At 42.6% G+C, this 25982-nt stretch overlaps 1 protein-coding gene across 3 annotated transcripts in view; it reads left to right on the top strand.

Annotated features, from left to right (window-relative positions):
• LOC120526304 overlaps window positions 1–25982 on the top strand; it is a 196800-nt gene that overhangs the window by 158409 nt on the left and 12409 nt on the right. For 2 of the 3 annotated variants that reach the window (XM_039749428.1, XM_039749429.1), the window contains one exon: window positions 17290–17394. In XM_039749428.1, coding sequence (XP_039605362.1) covers window positions 17290–17394 — 105 coding nt within the window. Of the gene's footprint in view, window positions 1–1000; window positions 1491–17289; window positions 17395–25982 lie in introns of those variants that run through there. The other variant, XM_039749430.1, reaches the window with a different exon arrangement.

Here is a 25982-nt window from a genome sequence, read left to right on the forward strand (position 1 = left end):
GCTCCTATTTAAGTGATTTCTTGATTGAAACAGGTGTGGCAGTAATCAGGCCTGGGGGTGGCTACGGAAATTGAACTCAGGTGTGATACACCACAGTTAGGTGATTTTTGAACAAGGGGGCAATTACTTTTTCACACAGGGCCATGTAGGTTTGGATTTTTTTTTCTCCCTAAATAATAAAAACCATCATTTAAAAACTGCATTTTGTGTTTACTTGTGTTATATTTGACTAATGGTTAAATGTGTTTGATGATCAGAAACATTTTGTGTGACAAACATGCAAAAGTATACTGTAAGAAATCAGGAAGGGGGCAAATAGTTTCTCACACCACTGTATGTAGCAAATTTCAGGTCAAACGGTTTGCAAGCTACAGGTGATTTGAAATCCCGGACAGACAAACGAACAGCCACGGTGGCGTATTACATATAAAGATTTGTCCTATGAGTTTTTATCATTGCTTTAATGCTACTGTTGCTGCATGCGTCTAAATTTCCCCTTGAGATTAATAAAGTTGATCTAATCTAATCTAGAAATGCTAGGGTGTGTGTGTGTGTGTGTGGCAGCACTGTCTGCTGGACTGGCAAGTGTAGCTCCTGGCATAGGCTCTAATGGAAAGACAGAAGACACCAATGGTGGCTTTTTTATTTTCTTAGTAATTACTTCAAAAGAACCCTCACTCAGAACGAGAGAAGTATCTTTAGAAGAGAAATGTAACAATGTTATTCACTTATCAGTAAATGAGATAAAAGTATAATTCAAATAAGGAACAAACAGTCTGTTCATGTTGATAAGACACTATAATGAACTCTAGCTGAATGTTCAGTGCCCTATCAGAATGTTTACAGGATATGTTAGGTTTGGGCCATTTTTTTAGGGATGCATTTTTGGACAGTTTTATTTGTTTCAGATATTAAGGGTCCTCTTTAAAAGAGAGACCATGTTGTAATTTTTTAAACTTGGTTCAATCTTCTTTATATCCACCCATTTCTTCCAGTACAGGTATGCAGGAGGCGGAAGCCATTACTATAGCATTAGGCACCGTGCAAGAAGAAACTCTGGATGGGCTACCAGTCTACAGAGCAGACACCCATTACAGGCCAAGTCAGGGTCACCAAAAAGCCCTAAAAGTGTATGTTGGATGTGGGAGGAAACCCATGTGGACCTCTGAGAACTTGCATTGCTAACTCCATACAGACACTGACTGCCTGGTCTGAGATCTGAACACACAACTCGGGAGTCGAAGCAAATAAAATACGCTTGGACAGAACCACCTGTACTTTACAAAGGACTGTTATTCTGTGTATTAAGGAACAACAAGCAAATGTACAGCTTCAGGAACTGGAAATTTTACTGTACAAGTGTAGGGGAAATTAATGTATGACTTTAAATGACTGTAGTAGGGGAGGGCTTTGATAATGGAATTCTCCACCCAAAAATGAACACTACTTTTTTTTTTTTTTAATGTGCTACTTAACCCGTGTTGTTTGCAGTGACAAAAAAAAAAAAAACATAACACTGTTTTCATAGAGAATAAACATAACAGTTTCAGATACAATGGGCTTCAATGGGCACCACTGGGGGGCCAAGGCTGAACAAAACAAAAAAATATTAACTCTTGGAGGGCTGAATATTTTTTCCAAAAAACTCAGTTTTCTGAAAAGCACACAAAGCGATGGTTTCAAACATAAATCAACATAAAACATCTGTGGTTGCTGTTGGCACATGTTTGGCATCTCTGGTGGCAGTGACTGTCTGGGGGCACCTCGATGGTCAGCAGGAATGCAGGGTGGCCCAGCTGCCTGGCTGTCTTCGCACAGTAGGTGGGTGGCGGTGGCAGTCGCATTGTGACACAATATGGTTTGTACCTCTTATCATCATAAGTGGTGGTCCTCCCAGGCGCATCACCAACACAATAGTGTTCAGCACCACGGTCAGCTGGGGATTGATCAGATAAGGCTGGTACCTCATTTTTGTTTTCGATATCCATCTCCAGATCACTTGCATCAAACTCGGAGTCCAATAAGTCAGAGTCCCATTCAATGAAATTATGTTAAACGTCCATCTTGTAAAACGTATCTTGCTTTGGTCTATCACCAGATGTCGATGCCATTTTAGAGGTTGTATGCTTTTTACTACTCAGGCATGCATAGGGAATCAAGGTTGAATCAACAATGCTATGTAACTTTCCTTCTAGCAAAGAGAGTTGAACTAAAACATAAAGGGCGAGTTTTGTTGCAGTTTACAGCTGATTACCATCCTCAACCCCTGAATTTTGACAAAAGTCGACAACAACCCTGAAAGAGTTAAAATGTCCATGAAAAAACTTCAGGTTATTCTTGTCCACAAGTCAGTTATTCTATTGTATGCTTAGGTTTAAAACGTGTTCCTTTTTTGATTAACTACTTTATTTTTAGAACAATGGAATAATCTGCATGAGAACAGGCCTTTCAGCTTCCCAGTCTTATCCATTTAATTCTTCCAAAATAACATCAAGTCGAGTTTTTTGAAGGTCCCTAAAGTCCACCACACTATTTGGTCACTTATTCCAGGTGTCTGTGGCTCTCTATGTGAAGAAAAACTTCCTAATGTTTGTGTGAGATTTCCCCTTCACAAGTTTCCAGCTGTTTTTGATGAACTCATTTTAAAGTCACCGTCTCGATCCACTGGACTGATTCACGTCATCATTTTAAACACTTCAGTCAGGTCTCCTCTTAATTTTCTTTTGATTAAGCTGTAAAGGCTCAGCTCTTTTAATCTTTCCTCGACTCTGCCGTTTTCAGTACCTATCATGAGTTAAATTAAACATCAGGACTTTGTTGTTCAAGAGTACTATGAGAACAACCGATCTGTGATAGCGACGCAGGGTGTGTTCCGTACACGCTTCGCGCTCAGTCGAAATGCATCTCTACCAGATCAGAAAATAATTTTGCTATGGATTAATAACCTTTGGGCAACTGGGTCTACACTGAAAAGAAAATCATCTGGCAGACCTAAGACAGAACATGTGTGGTTTCAACAGGACGGGGCCACAGCTCACACAGCACAACATTCAGTCGGAGTTTTGAGGGAAATACTCCCTGGGCATTTGATCTCTTTAAGGGGAGACGTGGGGTGGCCAGCGCGGTCACCAGATTTATGCCCATGTGACTTTTTCCTATGTAGGGATACCTAAAGGACGAGGTTCTCAAACATTGTATAATCTGATATGATTTTTAAAACCCATTTAAACAAAACTGTTTTTTTTATGTACTTTCAGAAATGTATGCAATTTTTTTTAGATTGCTTTGTTCATTTTTTATACTCCTTCAAAATATGTGAGATCTTCATGCCCCTCCCTGTATTAACATGACTATTAATTCAGAACAGTTTCCTCTCTAACATTTAACACTCCACTTCTAAATATGTATATAAGAACTCACATTTAGTCAAGAAACACACACACTTAAAGCTTCTCTTGCGTCTTCAGTAGTTCCGCCTTTGATGTGGTACGTCTCTCAAACTCAAATGCTCACTGCACGCTCTGCTGCTTTCTTGTGACTGTGCCTGAGCGCCTTAAAGACACACATCTCCTCTTAATCTCCTTTTGCTTAAACTGTGAAGGCTCAGCTCTTTTACTCTTTCCTCATAACTCATCCCCTGTAGTCCTCTAATCAGCCCAGTCGCTCTTCTCTGGACCTTTTCTAGCTCTGTTATGTCCTTTTTGTAGCCTGGAGACCAAAACTGCACCCAGTACTCCAGATGAGGCCTCACCAGTGTGTTATAAAGCTTGAGCAGAACCCCCTGTGACTTGTACTCCACACATCAAGGCGCTATATAACCTGACATTCTGTTAGCCTTCTGAATGGCTTCTGAACACTGTCTGGCAGTCGACAGCTTAGAGTCCACTACGACTCCTATGTCCTGCTCATAAGGCGTATTCTCAATTTTCAGAACTCCCATTGTGCACTCAGACCTAACAAGACCTAAAGTTAATGCTAGCATTAGGCTCAGTTATTTTAATCTTTTCTCATAACTCATCCTCTGTAGTCCTCTAAACAGCCTTGTCTCTCTTCTCTGGACCTTTTCTAGCTCTGTTATGTCCTTTTTGTAGCCTGGAGACCAAAACTGCACCCAGTACTCCAGATGAGGCCTCACCAGTGTGTTATAAAGACTGAGCAGAACCTCCTATGACTTGTACTGCACACATCAAGGCGCTATATGACCTGACAGTCTGTTAGCCTTCTTAATGGCTTCTCAACACTGACTGGCAGTCAATGGTGCCCAGTCCATTATGACTCCTAAATCTTTCTCATAAGGTGGAGTTTCAATTTTTAGGCCTCCCATTATGTATTCAAACCTAACGTTTTTGCTTCCTATGTGTAATCCTTTACATTTACTGATATTAAACTTCATCGTCCACAAATCTGCATGAGCCTGTCTGCTGTCCAAGTCCCTCTGTGATGTTTTAGCGGATTCCAGATTACCTGCCAATCCACCCAGCTTGGAATCATCTGCAGACTTAACCAGCTTATTATTTATATCCATCCATCCATCCATTATCCAACTCGCTATATCCTAACTACTGGGTCACGGGGGTCTGGTGGAGCCAATCCCAGCCAACACAGGGCACAAGGCAGGAAACAAACCCTGGGCAGGGTGCCAGCCCACCACAGTGTTATTTATATTCCCATCCAGATTTCTATATATATAAAATGCAACATCTGTCGGTCTGTCTGTATGTCTGTCTGCTTTTCACGAGAGAAGTACTTAACAGATTTACACTCACCTAAAGGATTATTAGGACCACCATACTAATACGGTGTTTGACCCCCTTTCGCCTTCAGAACTGCCTTAATTCTACGTGGCATTGATTCAACAAGGTGCTGAAAGCATTCTTTAGAAATGTTGGCCCATATTGACATGATAGCATCTTGCAGTTGATGGAGATTTGTGGGATGCACATCCAGGGCACGAAGCTCCCGTTCCACCACATCCCAAAGATGCTCTATTGGGTTGAGATCTGGTGACTGTGGGGGCCATTTTAGTACAGTGAACTCATTGTCATGTTCAAGAAACCAATTTGAAATGATTCGAGCTTTGTGACATGGTGCATTATCCTGCTGGACGTAGCCATCAGAGGATGGGTACATGGTGGTCATGAAGGGATGGACATGGTCAGAAACAATGCTCAGGTAGCCCGTGGCATTTAAAGCGATGCCCAATTGGCACTAAGGGGCCTAAAGTGTGCCAAGAAAACATCCCCCACACCATTACACCACCACCACCACCAGCCTGCACAGTGGTAACAAGGCATGATGGATCCATGTTCTCATTCTGTTTACGCCAGATTCTGACTCTACCATTTGAATGTCTCAACAGAAATCGAGACTCATCAGACCAGGCAACATTTTTCCAGTCTTCAACTGTCCAATTTTGGTGAGCTCGTGCAAATTGTAGCCTCTTTTTCCTATTTGCAGTGGAGATGAGTGGTACCCGGTGGGGTCTTCTGCTATTGTAGCCCATCCGCCTCAAGGTTGTGCGTGTTGTGGCTTCACAAATGCTTTGCTGCATACCTCGGTTGTAACGAGTGGTTATTTCAGTCAAAGTTGCTCTTCTATCAGCTTGAATCAGTCGGCCCATTCTCCTCTGACCTCTAGCATCAACAAGGCATTTTCGCCCACAGGACTGCCGCATACTGGATGTTTTCCCTTTTCACACCATTCTTTGTAAACCCTAGAAATGGTTGTGCGTGAAAATCCCAGTAACTGAGCAGATTGTGAAATACTCAGACCGGCCCGTCTGGCACCAACAACCATGCCACGCTCCAAATTGCTTAAATCACCTTTCTTTGCCATTCTGACATTCAGTTTGGAGTTCAGGAGATTGTCTTGACCAGGACCACACCCCTAAATGCATTGAAGCAACTGCCATGTGATTGGTTGATTAGATAATTGCATTAATGAGAAATTGAACAGGTGTTCCTAATAATCCTTTAGGTGAGTGTAGATCGGGTTTTTTTCTATAATTTGTTTGAACATTCCGGTTGATTTTGCGACTTCTCTCATCGCGCTGAGTATAATAATTCTCTTGCAGGAGTGATGATTTATTCGCGCTAAACGGAGACAGAGGCTGCGGGGCTGAGGAGAGGGGGAAGCATGACGTCAGGATTGGAGAGCCCAAAAGGCCCTCCTCACTCACCCGGCAGCCTCTGTTCGAGTCGGTTTACCTGTCGTCACTTAGCTAGTGATACCTGTTTGTTTATTGATTTTTAAAGTTTTTCCCGTTTCACTAGTATGCGGCCTGAGCCGCAGGGGGGAAGGCTAGTCATTTATATTAATATTAAAAACAGCAGCAGCCCCAGCACTGCCCTCTGCTGGTCACCACTCTTAACATCACCCAGTTCTGATAAAGTTCCCCACACCCTCTGCTTCCTGTGTCCGAGTCAATTTTGCACCCATCTACACACCAGACCCTAAATTGCCACTTCTTTTAGTTTGATGCCTACCCTCTCGTGTGACACTTCATCAAATGGTTTCTGAAATTCCAGATAAATAATTTGATTGTATCCTTTTGTTGGTTCCTCATAGAATTTCAGCATGTTAATAAAACATGACCTCCCTCATCTGAACCCATGCTGACTGTTCAGTATAACTGAAAGTACTTCTGGGAAATGAAAGTAGTGCACCAAAGTTCAGTGCATTCAAGCGATTTTGAACTTTTGAATTGTAGTTAGGACTCTTGACCAATGAATGAGGCGGGAAGCAGGTTTTAAATGAGTTGGTTTGGATTTTCTTGAACGTGTTTCACTTTTGCTGCTACTCTCATTTTGAAGGTTTTTGTGACTACTCATGACAGCACTTTCAGGTTTATTGACTAGCCTTCATTTCTTAAAGCAATGATGGATTCTCACTTTCCCTTTTCTAAGCTGAGCTGGACTGTAAAAACCACAAGTAATGCTCTTCCTTCCTCCCAAAAACAGAGCTATTTATACCAATGATACTTTGTTGTAATGCAGCAAATTGGCTCTGACGCCTTAATGAGGAAGAACTCGTAGTAATTAGGGTGATTCATGTAAAGATTGTGGCTCAATATTTCTTATCTGTAAATTCACTAAAGTCCAAAATAAAAACTTTTTCTGGGGCATTATGAAAATAACTTTTAAAACCCAAATTTGTACCTGCCATCCTGGGTTATTAATGGGCCCCCAACCACAAGCGAGTAGCCGGGCTCTCAAATGTGTCTTTACAGGCTGGAAGCCTCAGTGTCTGTGAATGGAGAGGAGCTCATTTCATTAGGAATGCCAATAAAAACGCAGACTTGCAAAGCCAATTGTATGTGTTTCCTCTTTCAGCTACTGCCATTAGGGGTTGCCAGAGCAGATCATCTCCATCCATCTCTTCCTGTCCTCTTCATCTTGCTCTGTCACCCCCATCACCTGCATGTCCCCTATCATCACATCCATAAACCTTCTCTTAGGCCAGGGGTCGGCAACCTATGGCATGCGGAATGATTTTCAATGGCACTCTGATTGACTTGAAATATAGTAAAAAATTACATTTTAATCGAGCACCCTTACCTACGTTTTGTGTATGCGACTCACATGTAAATGGAAGCCATGTGTAGGCTGTGGTACGTTAAAAGAAACCTCTTGTTATTATATTTTAATTACAGCACATGCATTCGTGCCCTCACCAGTGATATTTCAGTTCCATCCATCCATCCATCCAACCTCTTCCGGTTATCCGATATCGTGTCGCGGGGGCAGCAGCTTGAGCAGAGATGCCCAGACTTCCCTCTTCCCGGCCACTTCTTAGATAGATAGATAGATAGATAGATAGATAGATAGATAGATAGATACTTTATTAATCCCAAGGGGAAATTCACATAATCCAGCAGCAGTATACTGATACAAAGAAACAATATTAAATTAAATAGTAATAAAAATGAAAAAAATGAAAATAAAATTAATGATCGCATTTACTCCCCCGGGTGGAATTGAAGAGTCTCATAGTGTGAGGGAGGAACGATCTCCTCAGTCTGTCAGTGGAGCAGGACAGTGACAAAAGTCTGTCACTGAAGCTACTCCTCTGCCTGGAGATGATCCTGTTCAGTGGATGCAGTGGATTCTTCATGATTGACAGGAGTTTGCTTAGTGCCCGTCGCTCTGCCACAGATGTTAAACTGTCCAACTTTAATCCTACAATAGCGCCTGCCTTCTTAATGAGTTTGTCCAGGCATGAGGTGTCTTTCATCTTTATGCTGCCACCCCAGCACACCACCACGTAGAAGAGGGCACTCGCCACAACCCTCTGGTAGAACATCCGCAGCATCTTACTGCAGATGTTGAAGGACGCCAACCTTCTCAGAAAGTATAGTCTGCTCTGACCTTTCTTACATAGAGCATCAGTATTGGCAGTCTCTTCTAGCTCTTCCGGGGGAATCCCAAGGTGTTTTCCCAGGCCAGCAGGAAGACAAAGTCTATCCAGCGTGTCCTGGGTCTTTCCCGGGGCCTCCTCCTGGTTGGACGTGCCAGGAACACCTCACCAGGGAGGCATCCAGGAGGCATCCTGATCAGATGCCAGAGCCACCTCATCTGATTCCTCTCAATGCGGAGGAGCAGCGGCTGTACTCTGAGCTCCTACCAGATGACTGAGCTTCTCACCTTATCTTTACGGGAAAGCCCAGACACCCTGTGGAGGAAACTCATTTCAGCCACTTGTTTTCGCGATCTCGTTCTTTCGGTCACTACCCATAGGTCATGACCATAGCGGAGGGTAGGAAAATAGATTGACTGGTAAACTATTTCAATTCTGTTATTAATTATAGTTTTAGTTTTTATTTTATGAAATTAATTTTGATTTTTATTTCGTTCTAGTTTTCAGTGGAGTCAAAAAGTTTTATTTAGTTCTGTGTTTAATATTTTAATTTTTATATTATTTAGTTCTGGTCTTTTTACATAATTTTAGTACAATTTTAGTTTTTTTTTCTGTTGCAAGACCACAAATGCCAGCCTTATGCAAATTATGTTTCAGTCAACAAAATACACTCACAGTTCATAATGCCATTAAACACAACTCGACTATCAGTGAGCAAACAGATTAAGTGGCCTAATGAGTACATTTGGCAAGATCAAGTGTCTCAACCCAAGAAACCAGTCTGTGTAAGCGCGTTACTGTTAAGCTTTAAATCGAGAGATTTCTTAATGTTCCAACGACGTCCGTTGCACAGATAATCACAGAGTGAAAAATACTCACTCGACTAACGCCTGTAATGCATGTGCACAGACGAGGTCCTGGCGCTAGCAGACTGTATGTTGATGACTTCTGCTGCCAGTACTGAAGCTCCTTCAGAGTCAGATTTACAAATATTTGAACCCAAAAGAGTAGCTTATTGGGATTAATAAAGTATCTATCTATCTATCTATCTGTCTGTCTATCTATCTATCTATCTATCTATCTATCTATCAATCATATAGTGCCTTTCATATCTATCTATCTATCTATCATATAGTGCCTTTCATATCTATCTATCTATCTGTCTATCTATCTATCATATAGTGCCTTTCATATCTATCTATCTATCTATCTGTCTATCTATCTATCATATAGTGCCTTTCATATCTATCTATCTATCATATAGTGCCTTTCATATCTATCTATCTATCTATCTATCTGTCTATCTATTCACCTTTCAGCTGGAAGCATATAAATTGAGTACTGGTTATGTTTCATATCTCATCAACATTCTCTACACACACACAGGTAAGGCACATACTTGGCTAAGAAAGAACGTTACATTTATATCGGCGAGAGAGAGAAAGCGGAGAGAGCGCATTTGCTCTTCACTCTCCATGTGTTCTAAATTTGCAATTCCTCAATTAATAGTCATACAATACAAATGAAAGTACAGAGTGGTGAACAAAAAACAACTGATGCTTTAATCAGTTTAGCACAGACTGTTCAATAAAAGGAAAATAAGAAAAACTAAAGAATATTTTAAAGTCAAAATTTAGTTTTTAATTATTGGATTTTTTTTTCTTAGTCTGATCGCACTTTTTATAAAATTAAAAAACCGTTTACGTTCTTACCTTTATTTGTAAATTGAGTCCATGCGCCTATCCTTCTCCGTGAAAATCTCTTGTCACTTTCTTATAAAAGTCCTTCTTGTTTTCCTTTAGTTTTAAAAGCCTTAATCTTCAATTTTGGCAGTCAGTCGAAATAAAAAATAATAATAAACTGACCGCTGCAGTGCAGTTGACTTTCTGATATTGCTAACTTATTGGCGCCTCTGTGTAGAAGAACAGCAGCAACGAGCACCTGTTGGGCTTACAATGCGGCACTGTACCGTCTACCTCACCTTGTGCCTTTTCACTGCAGTTTTATGGCTGATCAAGCAAGACTAGATATGTCACACGCATTCATTAAAGATATTAGCCAGACTGTGGACTGTCATAATAAATGTATAATAAATGTGTCTGCAAATGTTACATTGGCAACATACAGAGAGACAGCGACAGGCATGTGCCAATTGCATGCATCAACCCAGTGTGTGAGCGGCAGCGCAGTCCGAGTTGAGGTGAGGCTCGTCGGTGCTGCACCTCACGTTTCTCCCCTGTATTTGAACAGGAAATGTGTGAATTCAGCGATTTTGACTATGATAATGATCAAAATTATTGGATTCATAAAGAAAACTAATTTATATCACAGACCAGTGGACACATTTATTTTATGTTATCATTATTAGTTTGTTTTTTTGACGTCAGAGGTATTGCGGTCTGCAGCTTCACTCTGTTGCCCTGATGTGCAGTCATGGTGCCAGAGAAGTGCTGGACTTCCATTAATTTCTGATCCAGCTGGTCTTGCACTGATACTCTGAGACTCTTTTCTTTTTCTTGCACGCTATATTTGCTTTTATCATCTGCGTTGTAATTAAAGTATTTTCACACGTTACTTACTCGATTTCTAACCGCAAATATCTGTGCAAAACTCGCCATCGGCAACCACACGTGCTTACTGCTTCAACCCGACGAGCCAAATGTACTCAACAAACAAACAACGGTCCTTTACTGAAGTTACGCCACGTGACTCTAGTAAGCCCAGTTTACAAGATCACCACATAGTGAACAACACAACGTAACTGAACGCTCAGGGCGACCTACAAACAACCCCTCTGCACGACTGAACCGGACTGAATGAAAATGCTATTGCTTTTTTTTTCGTTTTTACTCAATTTTCGTTCTCGTTTTAGTTCGTTCACATATCACTCATTTTTATTTTTATTTAGTTTTAGTTTCTCCATTTGCCTTAATATCAGTTCTCGCTCTTGTAAAATGAAAAACAATATTTTTAGTTTTAGTTCTCGTTTTCGTTATGAAAATATCACTGGCCATCACCTATGTTTTGTGTATGCGACTGACATGTAAATTGAAACCATCTGTTGTGGAATATGACCCGGACACAGACAGGCAGACACGTTGCATTTTCCTCACGCACGCTTATTGTGGTCTTCCATCATTTACACTTCTTCTCAACAACCCCAATACCCCAAAAGTCCTGGCCAATATACAATGCCTTCACTTCTGTTCAGGCCGCCTTCTCGCCTCCTCCAGAGACCTCGTCCTTCTTCCACCCGACTCTAGTCATCCTCTGAAGTGAGACGGTCCCTTTATATAAGCACCCGGATGTGTTCCAGGTGCGTTCCCGGCAATCTCCCACCGACACACCCCAGTGTGGCGGAGTTGCCGGCTGTATCCCCGGAAGCACTCCGGGCGTCCCTGCTCGTCTTCCCCCAGCACTTCCACGTGTGGCGGAAGTGCTGAGGTCCAGGGTCCTGCAGGTATTGGGGTGCCCCCTGGCGGTGACCACAGGCCCCTACAGGATCGAGCATACCACTTCTGTACCCGTGGCCCCTAGGGTGGTCACCCCCTTGTGGTCTGGAGGAGGCATAAACCCTCCTCCGGTCTTCTTGGGCATCCCGGCTGGGTACCACCCCAATCCGGGTACCACAGTGCAGGCTGTGGTACGTTAAAACAAACCTCTTGTTATTAAGAAGCTCATAAAAGACAAAAACTTGATGTTCACTCTTTTCAAGACTCTTGGACGAATGAATACGGATTTGTTCAACAAAAAGATCGTGCTGGGTGTTCATTATGCTGTGAAAGTGTCATGTGTCGTACGTCAAGTGTACAAAGACATTATCACACTAAACATCAGTCCTCATTTAAAAACTCTGATGAGAAAAGTGAAGCTATAAAAAGAAGTAGTCTAACACCAGAGCATTTAGAGGCCTGCCTGAAGTAAAAGTGACCAATTACACACCTGATATTGAGCAATTGAGCAAACAGGTACAGGGACAAGGTTCACATTAATTGATTAATAGCTCGGATTATTAATAAAGAATAAATATTCATATTAGAATTCTTGATCATTTTTTCTTATTCAAACTATGTATTTTCTATTGAAAAAGATTGTTATTTATATTTTGTCAAACAATTTTTAATAAATGTGTTAAAAATTAAAATTTGACAAAACATTTATTTTAAAAAATTGAAGGAACCAATAATATAAGATCCAGTTATAATGAAATTCAAAAGTATATACTTCTGAAGGCCGTTATAACTGGACCAATTCTGATACTATAAATAACAAAACTGGTAGAATTACGTCGGCACGCGGAATCACATTGTAACATAGGTTCGGCACGATACCGCTGAAAGGTCGCCGACCCCTGTCTTCGTTCTTCCTCTTCTCCTCTTACCTGGCAGCTCTATCCTTAGCACCCTTCTCCCAATATACCCAGCATCTCTCCTCTGCACATGTCCAGACCAACGCCATCTCGCCTCTCTGACTTTGTTTCCTAACCATCCAACCTGAGCTGACCCTCTAATGTCCTCATTTCTAATCTTGTCCAATTACTATTAAGTACAGAACACTGTTTAGGATATGTTCTTTACTTTTGACAGTTTTCTTTCTTGCTTAGAATACTTTTGTAGCAGATTGAAACTAAAACGGACGGGGCAGAAAAGGAGCCATCCAGTGTACACAAACAGTAAGGGGACAAGTGTGGCCATCTCCAACCCTGGAGAGCCGCAGTGGCTGCTGGTTTTTGTTCCAACCCCATTGCTTAATTAGAAGGCAATCCTCCCCAATAACTGATCTTATTTAATTTCATGGCTGGTGTGGAAACCAGCGCGAACACCAACACAGACAGACACAGGAAGTCACAGTATTTACAATATTTACAGTTCTGCACACAACACCGTGCCCCCTGCACAAAACACCTCTCTAAAGGGTTGAGCTTCCATGCTCGGTTCCCATGGCCCCCATATAGACCAGGGCGGCTGCCCTCTCTAAAGTCTGGGCATCTCGATAGTCCTTCCTTTCACCGTCTCTGCTCCTCTCTCCCGTACTTTATCCTCTTCCTCCCGACTCCGGCTAATGACTGGAGGAAGGTGGCCTCTATTATATCCACCCGAACGTGCTCCAGGTTCCCTCTGACGATCTTCCTGTGTCACTTCCTGGTGTGGTGGAAGTGTCAAATGAGCACCCAGAAGCACACCAGGTGTCCCTGGTAATCCTTCCGGCAGCACTTCCAGGTGAGGTGGAAGTGCTGACATCCAGGGCTCCTCAATCCTCCAGGTACCCCCTTGTGGTGGCCATGGGCAAAAATAAGGTTGAGCTTCCATGCTCGGTTCCCGTGGTCCCCATATAGACCAGGGTGGCTGCCCTCTCGTGGCTCCCATATAGACCAGGGTGGCTGCCCTCTCGTGGCTCCCATATAGACCAGGGTGGCTGCCCTCTCGTGGCCCAGAGGAGGTATAATCCCTCTCCTGGTCCTTCCAGGCATCCCGGCTAGACATAAGCCTCCAGCCGACTGCCACAATGGTTAGAGTTTTAACTCTACCATGTCAGTTCATTCTTAAATCATACATTTTGTTCCTTTCTAATGACACAAGTGATTTGAAGTCTAAAACGGATGAGTCATTTCCAATTCTTCACTTTCTCTTCAGTTCCCTTTTGAGTACTTAATTAAACTAAATAGTGAATGATGAATACACACGAGTGGAAATTGAGCCAAGCTAGTTGGAACTACTGGTTCCTTTGTCATTTGTATTTTATTGCTAATAAGAAACAATTAAAACAATGAATACAGCTGTTTAAGACTAAAATAAGCCATTAAGAGTTCAAAATCTTAACAAGCAAGACAACTGAAACGATGCAGAAAAATGTCACTTGAGCAATAAGGGCTTCATCAGCAACAGGTTATTTCTCATGAAGGAACTGGGTTGGAACAAAAATCTGCAGCCACTGCGGCCCTCCAGGACCGACTTTGCTCAGCCCTGATTTAAAGGGTCTGAGGCTTGAATAGCAAATAAATTAAATAAGGTTAATTAGTAGCAAAAACTACCCACTCACTACTCACAATTAGGAAAATGAGTGAAAACCTCTAACCAGTGTGGCTCTCCAGGATTAGAGTTAGCCATCCCTGATATATAGCAAGTACAGAGCCTTCAGAAAATATCCTGACTGTTGGGAGAAGTTGCTCTTGGAGGATGTTTTGGTCCCATTCATTATCCGTGGCTGTGTTCTTAGGCACCACAAGTGCAGAGCAGGCTCAGGAATGGCAGCAGGCAGGTGTGAGGGAGATGAAGACTTGTAGAGGATGGCCTGGTGGACCTGGTGGGTGTCAAGAAGGGCAGCAAAGAAGCCAAGAAAAACATCAGGGACAGACTGATATTCTGTTAAAGGGACAGGGATTGGACTGCTGAGGACTGCTGGGGGGAAGTCATTTTCTCTGATGAATCCCCTTTCAGATTGTTTGGGGTGTCCAGAAAAAGGAAAAGGTGATCGGTGCTACCATCAGTCCTGTGTCATGCCAACAGTAAAGCATCCAGAGACCATTCCTGTCAGCCAAGGCACTGGGCTCACTCACAATTTGGCCTAAGAACACAGCCAGGAATAAAGAATGGGACCAAAACATCCTCCGAGAGCAACTTCTTCCAACCATCCAAGAATAGCTTGGTGACCAACAATGAACAATCCAGCATGATGGAGCACCGGGCCATAAGGCAAAAGTGAGAATTGAAATTTGGGGTCCATGGCCAGGAAACTCCCCACTGAGAACTTGTGGTCAGTCCTCAAAAGGCGGGTGGACAACCAAAAACCCACCAATTCTGACAAACTTCAAGCATTGATTATGCAAGAATGGGCAGCTGCCATCAGTCAGGATTTGGCCCAGAAGTTGATTGCCAGCCTGCCAGGGCAAATTGCAGAAACCTTGAAATAGAAAGAAGGGCCAACACTGCAAATATTAACTCTGTGCATAAACTTCATGTCATTGTCAATAAAAGCCTTTGAAACTTCTGAACTGCTTGTAATTCTACTTTAGTACACCAGAGAAACATCTGATAAATAGGTCTGAAAACACTGCAGCAGCAAACTGAAGCAGTCTGACTTGTCTTCAGGCAGCCTTTATTATTATTTTTTTTTGTTTCTAATTAAAGTTACCGTTTATTTTAACTACTAGCTGAAATACCCAGCATTGCCCGGGAGAAAAATAAAGTGTTTTTTTTTAATTGTGTGAGAAAAAAATACACAACTTTAAAAATAAAAATAAATTAACAAACAATAAAGGCTCACTAATGTCCTTGTCTTGTGGTCTTGTATGTCATCATCCAGTTGACGTTTGGAATCGACCAACTCTATTTAATTTGAAAAGCAACAGGGCCGCTGTGCTGCTTAAACATAAAGAATGCTGGCAGTCGCCTGCTATATACTGTAACTGTGTAAGCCGCATGGGATCCTAGAAAGTATTGAAATCGTCAGAACTACTCTGGGCATCTCTCTGCTAGGAGGATTCATATTGCCGACGTGCTCGCATCGTTTGTGCATTAGCAGCTAAGCGACTGTCTTTCTTAGGAGGTTTCTTTTTGCTGGTGTGCTGGCCTCGCTTGCGTATCCTCGGAGTTGGAGCCCTCGCCCCAACTCTACATCTGACTTCCGGGTCGGACAGACACACACACTCACACTTGCATGCGAAGAACTCTATTTAATTTGAAAAGCAACAGGGCCGCTGTGCTGCTTAAACATAAAGAATGGCGGCAGTCGCCTGCTATACACTAACTGTGTAAGCTGCATGGGATCCTAGAAAGTATTTCAAATCGTCAGAACTACTCTGGGTATGTCTCTGCTAGGAGGATTCGTGTTGGCGACGTACTCCCATCGTTAGCAGCTAAGCGACTGTCTTTCTTAGGAGGTTTCCTTTTGCTGGTGTGCTGGCCTCGCTTGCGTATCCTCGGAGTTGGAGCCCTCGCCCCAACTCTACGTCTCACTTCCGGGTCGGACAGACACACACACTCACACTTGCATGCGAAGAACTCTATTTAATTTGAAAAGCAACAGGGCCGCTGTGCTGCTTAAACATAAAGAATGGCGGCAGTCGCCTGCTATATACTAACTGTGTAAGCCGCATGGGATCCTAGAAAGTATTTCAAATCGTCAGAACTACTCTTTTCATCTCTCTGCTAGGAGGATTCGTGTTGGCGACGTACTCCCATCGTTAGCAGCTAAGCGACTGTCTTTCTTAGGAGGTTTCCTTTTGCTGGTGTGCTGGCCTTGCTTGCGTAGAACTCTATTTAATTTCAAAAGTAACAAGGGTGCGGTGGTGCTGCTCAAACAGAAAGAATGCTGGCAGTCACCTCCAGTTCGCCCTCTGGTGGTCGTTACGAGTGTCAACTGGATGATAACGTGCATACAAGACCACAAGATCACCCCCCCGCCCTACCCAGAAGGTGGTGGGTTAGGGCTGATTTCACCCTATGGTATTTTTAGTCGAACATTAAGAAACATGTCTACCAAGCTTCAAGATAATCACTCCAGCTGTTCGGACGTGATGCTGGAACATACATACATACACACATTGACTTTTTATATATATATAGATTATTCCTTCTTTCTATTTTATGTGTTCTTTCAACTTTAAAAGGGACTTTGCAATACTGTTTTCTGTTTAATTTACTTTCTTCTGTGGAGTTTGCTCTCTTAAATTCATGTCACGTTAGACGACTGAACTGGACTTGTTAGTATCCTGCTTTGCTCTGTAATGCCATGAAGATGGAGGGTGACATGATGAGCTACGGCACTTTTTGATGATTGCTATGCAGCCATTTGGCTTAAGGGAACCCTGCCAAGTTCCTAAAAGTGAGATGCCCTTCACATCTAGGTGTGCTTTCATTTACCTCATAGAAATGAAACTCCTAACTTAATGCTCATAGTGGACATCATCTGAATTGTCATTCCTCTTACTTGCAGGTCCAGTGGCAATGTTTGTCGGAGTCGCTCTAGGAGTGATGCTACTTGTCTTTCTGTTTCTTGCTACTCTCTACTTTGTAAGAAGGAGGAAGATGAAATCCTCAGGTAAGTCATTCTGATTCCCATGTTATCTCTTCTACACACACAGCGTGGGCGTCACATTACGAAACAGAGTACAACCCCATTTCAAAAAATGTGGGACGCTGTGTAAAATGTAAGTAAAAACAGAATGTGCCGATTTGCAAATCATTAGCAAGCTCATAGTTAATTGAAAATAGAACAAAGACAACCTATCAAATATGAAATTGTACACTTTTATGAAAAATAAAACTCATTGTAAATTTCACATCTCACAATTAATGAAGTCAATAGGCTAACAGGTCAGTAATGTGATTGGGTATAAAAGAGCATTCCAGAGAGGCGGAGCCTCTCAGGAGTAAAGATAGGGAGGAGTTCACCGCTCTGTGAAAGACTAACATGAATAACATACCTCAACTTAAAAGTGCAAAGAATTTCATTATCAATGGTGCATAATATCATTTAAAAGAGTCCAGAAAAATCTCTGTAGACAAGAGACAAGGCCGAAAACCATTATTGAATTGCTGAGATCTTCAGGCCCTCAGGTGGTACTGCAATCAAAAAACAGACACGAGTCGGTAGAGGTAATCATTGCATGGGCTGAGGAACACCTCCGAAAACCATTGTCTTTGAACACAATGAGGTAAAACTCTGCCATGCAAAGAAGAACCCAAATACACTGTTCAGAAAATTAAGGGAACACCTAAATCACACATCGGATCTCGATATTCACGTGGAAAATCTTTACTGAGTAATACTGTGGAATTTTTTGAGAACCAAATAACATAACAATGGTCAATAAAGACCAAAATCACCAACCCACTGAGGGCTAATTCAACATTACACCGAAAAATCAAAGTCATAAATGGAAGCCACAGGCTGAACGAACTTAATTTCAGCACAGTAACTCCTAATGTGACTCAAAAACAACAACATTTATTTATATAGCACATTTTCATACAAAAAAAAACGTAGCTCAAAGTGCTTTACAAAATGAAGAATAGAAAAATAGAAGACACAGTAAAAAATAAAAATAAGTCAACATTAATTAACATAGAATAAGTAAGGTCCGATGGCCAGGGTGGACAGAAAAAAACAAAAAAAAAAAGGCTGGAGAAAAAAAATAAAATCTGTAGGGATTTCAGACCATTAGACTGCCCAGTCCTCTCTATTTAGGGTTCTCATGGAAGGACTTGATGATGATGATGGTCACGTAGACTTCTGGCTTTCAGTCCATCAATGTTGGTGCATCATGAGGCTTTGAGTAGGTGGTGGTGGCGCAGGCCGCCACCACAAAGAAACCGGAAAAAGAAACAGAAGAGAGAGTAGGGGTCAGTACGGATTATGGAGCCACTATGAATAGTTATTATGATGAATTGAACATACAGAGTATCAGTATCAGTTCGCATACCAGGAGAAGGTGGGAGCGGAGGATGCCAACATCTATATGTTACACCGATCCCTCTCCCACCTGGACAGAGGCAGTGGTGCTGTAAGAATTATGTTTCTGGACTTCTCTAGCGCCTTCAACACCATCCAACCTCTGCTCCTTAGAGACAAGCTGACAGAGATGGGAGTAGACTCACACCTGGTGGCATGGATCGTGGACTATCTTACAGACAGACCTCAATATGTGCGTCTTGGGAACTGCAGGTCTGACATTGTGGTCAGCAACACAGGAGCGCCGCAGGGGACTGTACTTTCTCGGTCCTGTTCAATCTATATACATCAGACTTCCAATATGACTCGGAGTCCTGCCACGTGCAAAAGTTCGCTGATGACACTGCTATCGTGGGCTGCATCAGGAGTGGGCAGGAGGAGGAGTACAGGAAGCTAATCAAAGACTTTGTTAAATGGTGCGACTCAAACCACTTACACCTTAACACCAGCAAGACCAAGGAGCTGGTGGTGGATTTTAGGAGGACCAGGCCCCTCATGGACTCCGTGATCATCAGAGGTGACTGTGCAGAGGGTGCAGACCTATAAATATCTGGGAGTGCAGCTGGATGACAAATTGGACTGGACTGCCAATACTGATGCTCTATGTAAGAAAGGTCAGAGCAGACTATACTTTCTGAGAAGGTTGGCGTCCTTCAACATCTGCAATAAGATGCTGCAGATGTTCTACCAGACGGTTGTTGCAGGCGCCCTCTTCTATGCTGTGGTGTGCTGGGGAGGCAGCATAAAGATGAAAGACGCCTCACGCCTGAAAAAACTTGTTAAGAAGGCAGGCTCTATTGTAGGATTAAAGTTGGACAGTTTAACATCTGTGGCAGTGCGATGGGCATTAAGCAAAACTCCTGTCAATCATGAATAATCCACTGCATCCACTGAACAGGATCATCTCCAGGCAGAGGAGTAGCTTCAGTGACAGACTTTTGTCACCGTCCTGCTCCACTGACAGACTGAGGAGATCGTTCCTCCCCCACACTATGCGACTCTTCAATTCCATCCAGGAGAGTAAATGCTAACATTATTTAAAGTTATTGTCTGCTGTTACATGTATTTTTATTACTATTTAATTTAATATTGTTTTTTGTATCAGTATACTGCTGCTGGATTATGTGAATTTCCCCTTGGGATTAATAAAGTATCTATCTATCTATCTATTAAGTTAAAGTGAAATTATGAGAAGGCCATGTTACATTAATGTGTTTTTAGCAGTTTATTAAAGTGCTCCACCATATCAGCCTGGTGAATTCCTATTGGCAGGCTATTCCTGATTTTAGGTGCCTAACAGCAGAAGGCCAAACGCCTCACCACTTCTTTTAAGTTTTGTTCTTGGTATTCTAAGTAGACACTCATTTGAGGATCTGAGGTTACGATTTGGAATATAAGATGTCAGACATTCCGATATATAAGATGGGGCGAGATTATTTAAGGCTTTATAAACCATAAGCAGAATTTTAAAATCAATCCTGAATGCCACAGATAACCAGTGTAGTGACATTAAAACTGGAGAGATGTGCTCGGATTTTCTTTTCCCAGTTAGGATTCTAGCAGCTGCATTCTGCACTCGTTGCAAGTGATTTATATCTTTTTTGGGTGGTCCTGAGAGGAGTGCGTTACAGTAATCTAGTCGACTGAAAACAAATGCGTGAACTAATTTCTCAGCATCTTTCAAAGATATAAGAGGTCTAACTTTTGCTATGTTCTTAAGTTAAAAAATGCTGTCCTAGTGATCTGATGAATATGCGATTTAAAATTCAGATTGCAGTCAACAGTTACCCCTAAGTTTTTTACTTCCGTCTTAACTTTTAATCCTAATGCATCCAGTTTATTTCTAATAGCCTCATTGTATCCATTATTGCTAATCACTAAGATTTCAGTTTTCTCTTTATTTAACTTGAGAAATTTACTATTCATCCATTCAGAAATACCATTAAGACATTGTGTTAGGGAATCGAGAGAGTCGGGGTCATCAGGTGCTATTGAGAAGTACAGCTGTGTGTCATCAGCATAGCTGTGGTAGCTCACGTTGTTACCTGAGATAATCTGACCTAACAGAAGCATATAGATTCAGTAGCGTGTATGGCCCCCACGTGCCTGTATTCAATGTCTGGTATTCTTCTGATGTAACAGCAGATGGTGTCCTGGGGGATCTCCTCCCAGACCTGGGTCAGGGCATCAGTGAGCTCCCGGACAGTCTGTGGTGCTACTTGGTGGCGTCGGATGCACGGATACATAACACCCCAGAGGTTCTCAATTGGATTCACATCTAGGGAGCATGTGGGGCTGTCAATGACATCGATGTCTTCATCATCCAGGAACTGTCTCAACACTCTGGCCACATGAGGCCAGTCACTGTACTGCACCAGGAGGAACCCAGGGCCTACTGCACCAGCATAAAGTCTGACAATGGCACTGAGAATTTCATCCCAGTACCAAACAGCAGTCAGGGTACCAGTGTCTAGCACCCCTAGCACCAGGACCTTCCAAGGATATGCCTACCCAGAACATCACTGACCCATCACCAAACCGGCCATCCTGGATGATGTTACAGGCTTTATAACATTCACCACGGTGTCTCCAGACTGTTTCACGTCCGTCACATGTGCTCAGTGTGAACCTGTGAAGGAGCAGAGGTGGCCAATGGTGGATCTGCCAATTGTGGAATTCTCTAGTGAATGCCAATTGAGCTGCACAGTGATGGGCTGTGAGCACAAATCCATTAGCCACCCTCATGGAATCTGGGGTTGTGACAGTTCGGTCAGAAACATGCACATGAGTAGCCAGCTGGAGGTCATTTTGTAGGCCTCTGGTGGTGCTTCTCCGGTTCCTCTTTGCACAAAGGAGCAGATGCCAGTCCTGCTGCTAGGCTGATGCCCTTCTACAGCCCTGTCCAGCAATCCTCCTGGTATCTCCTCCATGCTCTTGAGACCGTGCTGGGAGTCACAGAAAACCTTCTTTCGATGGCATATATGGATATGACATCCTGGTGGGGCTGGACTAGCTGTGCAACCTGAATTGGCTGCAGGTGCTGCCTCTTGCTACCAGTAGTGACAAGGACACCCACAAAACACACAACTACAGAAGAGTCAGCTAGGAATGATTAAGCAGGGAGCAACTGTCTGTGTGCACCATTCCCTTTTTGGGGTTGTCTTGCAGTTGCCTCTCTAGTGCTCCTGTTTGTCACCTTCATTTACACAAAAGCAGGTGAAGTTGATGCTTAAATGTTTGTGTTTCCTAACTGGACAGACTGATATCCCTGGAACTTCATTAACTTGGTGTTGGACTGGTATGATTACGTGTATAAACATGATTCAGGAACACCACAGCCCTGTATGGGAGCAAACTCATTTAGATGGAGTGAGGAAAGCGGAGAACCATCCTTTGGTCTGACAAATCAAAATCCAAAATTCTTTTTGGAAATCGTAGATGCTGCATCATCTGAGCTGAAGAGGAGAGGGATCATCCAGCTACTAATCAGAACACAGTTCATAAGCCAGCATCTGTGATAGTATGGGTAGCTTGCATAAATGCTGAATGATATATACAGTTTTTGGAGCAACATATGCTGCCATCTTCAACGTCTTTTTTCAGTGAAGACCTTGGTTATTTCAGTAAGACAAAAGCAAACTACATTCTGCATGTATTACAATAGCATGACTCCACAGTAAAAAAGAATCTTGGTGTGAAACTGGCCTGTCTGCAGTCCATATGTGCCACCCACTGGCACAGTATTAAAAAAAATACGACAAATGAGTCCCTGAACTGTTGAGCAGCTGAAATCCTACATTAGGCAAGAATGGGATAGTTTCAGAACTACAACAATTGTCCTCCTCCATTCACAAACATTTACAGAGTGTTGTTAAAAGAATGCGAACACGACACAGTGAGTGGTGGTGCCCCATGCCCCTGGTGTAGATGCCAACAGCTACAAACACCTCTGAGTGAGTGAGTGAGTGGCAAACAGGCCCCTGGCCCATTTTTTTGAAACGTGTTGTTGGCATTAATTTCAAAATGAACATCATTTTTTTTTAGAAAACAGTACAATCTCTTATTTTAAACATTTGATATGTTGCTTTTGTACTATTTTCAATTAAATGGAGGATTTAAATGAATCGTAAATCAGTTCATTCTGCTTTCATTCTACATTTTACACAGCGTCCCAAGTTTTTTTTTGGAAATGGCTATCCATTAATAAACATTATCACTTATGTGCTCTTATTATTTAAATCGTATTTTCTTAAAATTACTAGTAGGCCTCGGATCTCATAACTAGGAGTATTTTGGTGTGATAAGAAGTCCATGTTGAAACGTGATCTTAAACAAATAGTCCCAGAGTGTGCAGGCTCCGAATGGACGCAGGTGCATGTGTGAGTGTGCCCGCACTGCCCCAAGGTTGATTGGGGTACTTGGCTGATCGCACACTCACGTGCAAATGTGAATGGGTTCAGTCAGGTGCCTCATTCACACCTCAGAGTAGGTGGAGGACTATAAAGGGAGCCTCAATGGCAGAGAGAGGACACAACTGGATGAGAAGAAAAAAATAATCGACACTCTGAAGTATAGCTGGAGAGACGAACGGAGAGCTGGAGAGTAAGCTAGACGGCAACAGCAGCTTCAGCACATAAGACAGAGGAGAAAGAGCAACTGTGCCCCACGAGCAAAACAAAGTGACTGGCACTCCATGGGGTGTCCCCCTTGATTAGTGTAGGAACGGGGGTAGCAAACAAACCTCGCAGGCATCCAGATAGTGCCATGCTGGCGTATGTGACAATGGAGGCCTAGCTGTGTGAATCCTGGAGAATGTCATTCGAGGCAGGTGACACAGGAGGCAGGAGAGGTGGTTGTAACTATCAACGACTCCATCAGGGGCACGACCAGAGAATAAAAGACTAAAAACTTACCAAATATGTTTATTTTAGAGCAGAAAAAGTTTAAATACAAGAAAACAGCGCATATTTGTGACAACAAAAGAGATTTGAAAATAATCATTTGATCGCATATTCCTGGTTCTATTTTTTTTTTGAGGTAAGAATACGCTTTCTTTTCGGCTTGTGTGATAGCTTGGACATCATGAGAACAGTTCTCACGTAATTACAGGAGTAAATCAACATGATACCTAGCATGTGGCAGGAAGAGTTTACTGTGATTTGGTCTTTCAAGAGGAAATGACACTGCTGGGGGAGAACGCTTACTTAAGTGCCAATGTATCACGTGCAGCTGGTCAATTTCAGAATGGCTAATTCTCATGATATTAGTGTTTTTTTGTTCGAAAATGACATGCATAAGGTGCTTTACAATATGTGTGTAATCCCAAGATATGGATCAATGCCTTATAACTGGGCTTGACAAATGGACATATTTGATTTGTCTTTTGGGGATGACCGTGCCCCATGACTTCCATTGTAAAATGCCTGAACCAGCAATGTATTTTTTAAAAGCTATTGAAAATGCTTAACTCTAAGACACAATTTTGTGTGGCAAATGTACAGTAGATATACTATGTGTAGCCGCAGGAGTGTAAGCCGAGTAAAACGCGTGCCGAAAGAAATCTCTTAGTCCAAAAGTTTGTTTTAAAATATTTAGTGAAAATTCATAGTAAATAATCCACACAAGAATAAAAAAAAAAAATGTTGTTGCACATGTAGAATCCATCCATCCATCCATCCATCCATTTTCTAACCCGCTGAATCCGAATACAGGGTCACGGGGATCTGCTGGAGCCAATCCCAGCCAACAGAGGGCACAAGGCAGGAACCAATCCTGGGCAGGGTGCCAACCCACCGCAGGACACACACAAACACACCCACACACCAAGCACACACTAGGGCCAATTTAGAATCACCAATCCACCCAACCTGCATGTCTTTGGATTGTGGGAGGAAACCCACGCAGACACGGGGAGAACATGCAAACTCCACGCAGGGAGGACCGGGGAAGCGAACCCAGGTCTCCTAACTGCGAGGCAGCAGCGCTACCACTGCGCCACCATGCCGCCCATGTAGAATAAAAGGCAAAAAAAAAAAAAAAATGTATCTTCTCTAAACTTAGCTTTTCTTGTAAAACTTTACTTGTTTCTATGTTTAAAGATGCTTTACTTGTCCTCCTGTACGCTTTAAACGTATGGCGCACCACATTCAATTAAGTACTTTTGACTTTCATGTTACTTGGCACACAAAAGGCACGGTTTAAAACCATGTGCCCTTACATATGGCAAGGCTGATCACTAACTGAGAATAACGTTTAGTCAGAGAGGCTACAAATAATTAGAATATACCAATTCAATTCAACTTATGGGGGCTATAGGAACCTCGCATAGATTACGCACTAATATTTAGGAAAACATTCATATAACTTAAATAACTAGCAAATGGCTCTTACACTATGTTTTTGAAGAAATATAACTTTGATTTGATAAGGAAAAGCATCATCCTTTAATATTGAGGTAGATAATAATAATAATAATTTTCTCATTACTCAAAGCGCTCAGCAATTGCAGGTTAAGGGCCCAACAGAGCAGAGTCCCTATTGGCATTGGCTGGGGGCCCTGCCCGGTTGGGATGCCCTTCTGAGGAGAGGACCAGGGGAGAGGACATGTCAACAGCAGTACCTGCCCCGAGACACGAGAGGACAGCACTCTGGTTTGCATCAGGGACCACCAACAGGGGGCGCCTAGACAGCTCCGGAGCCTTGGTCTGCAGCACTTCTTCCACACCTGGAAGTGCTGCTGGAAGATGATCGAGATCACCTGGAGAACTTCAGGGCGCAGTATAAAAGAAGCCACCTCACTCCATTCGAGGAGCTGGAGTCAGGAGGCAGAGGACAGAGCTTGCGAGTGGAGGAGTGAGGGGGACAGAGAAGAAGAATAAAGGAAGAAAAGACAGAGAAGGAAAGGACTGAGCCATTATTGTTGGTGATTTGTGCACTGTGTGCTGGGGAGAAGAAGGAAAAAATAAATGTGTGTGTTTTGGACATTGTGAGTCTGCGGGTCTGCCTGTGTTTAAGGGCTGATCTTCCACAATATAAAGAAATTAAAGGTGAAATGCAGGACATGAAAGGTCAGGACCATACCACAGCATGGAGAATCTGGAATAATACAACAGGGAAATGTGTGCCCCACCAACATTGTAACCATTACCCCCCACTCCTTTAAAAACCTTGGGTTA

The sequence above is a fragment of the Polypterus senegalus genome, chromosome 3 (genome assembly GCF_016835505.1).
Source record: "Polypterus senegalus isolate Bchr_013 chromosome 3, ASM1683550v1, whole genome shotgun sequence".
Classification (NCBI taxonomy): domain Eukaryota; kingdom Metazoa; phylum Chordata; class Cladistia; order Polypteriformes; family Polypteridae; genus Polypterus; species Polypterus senegalus.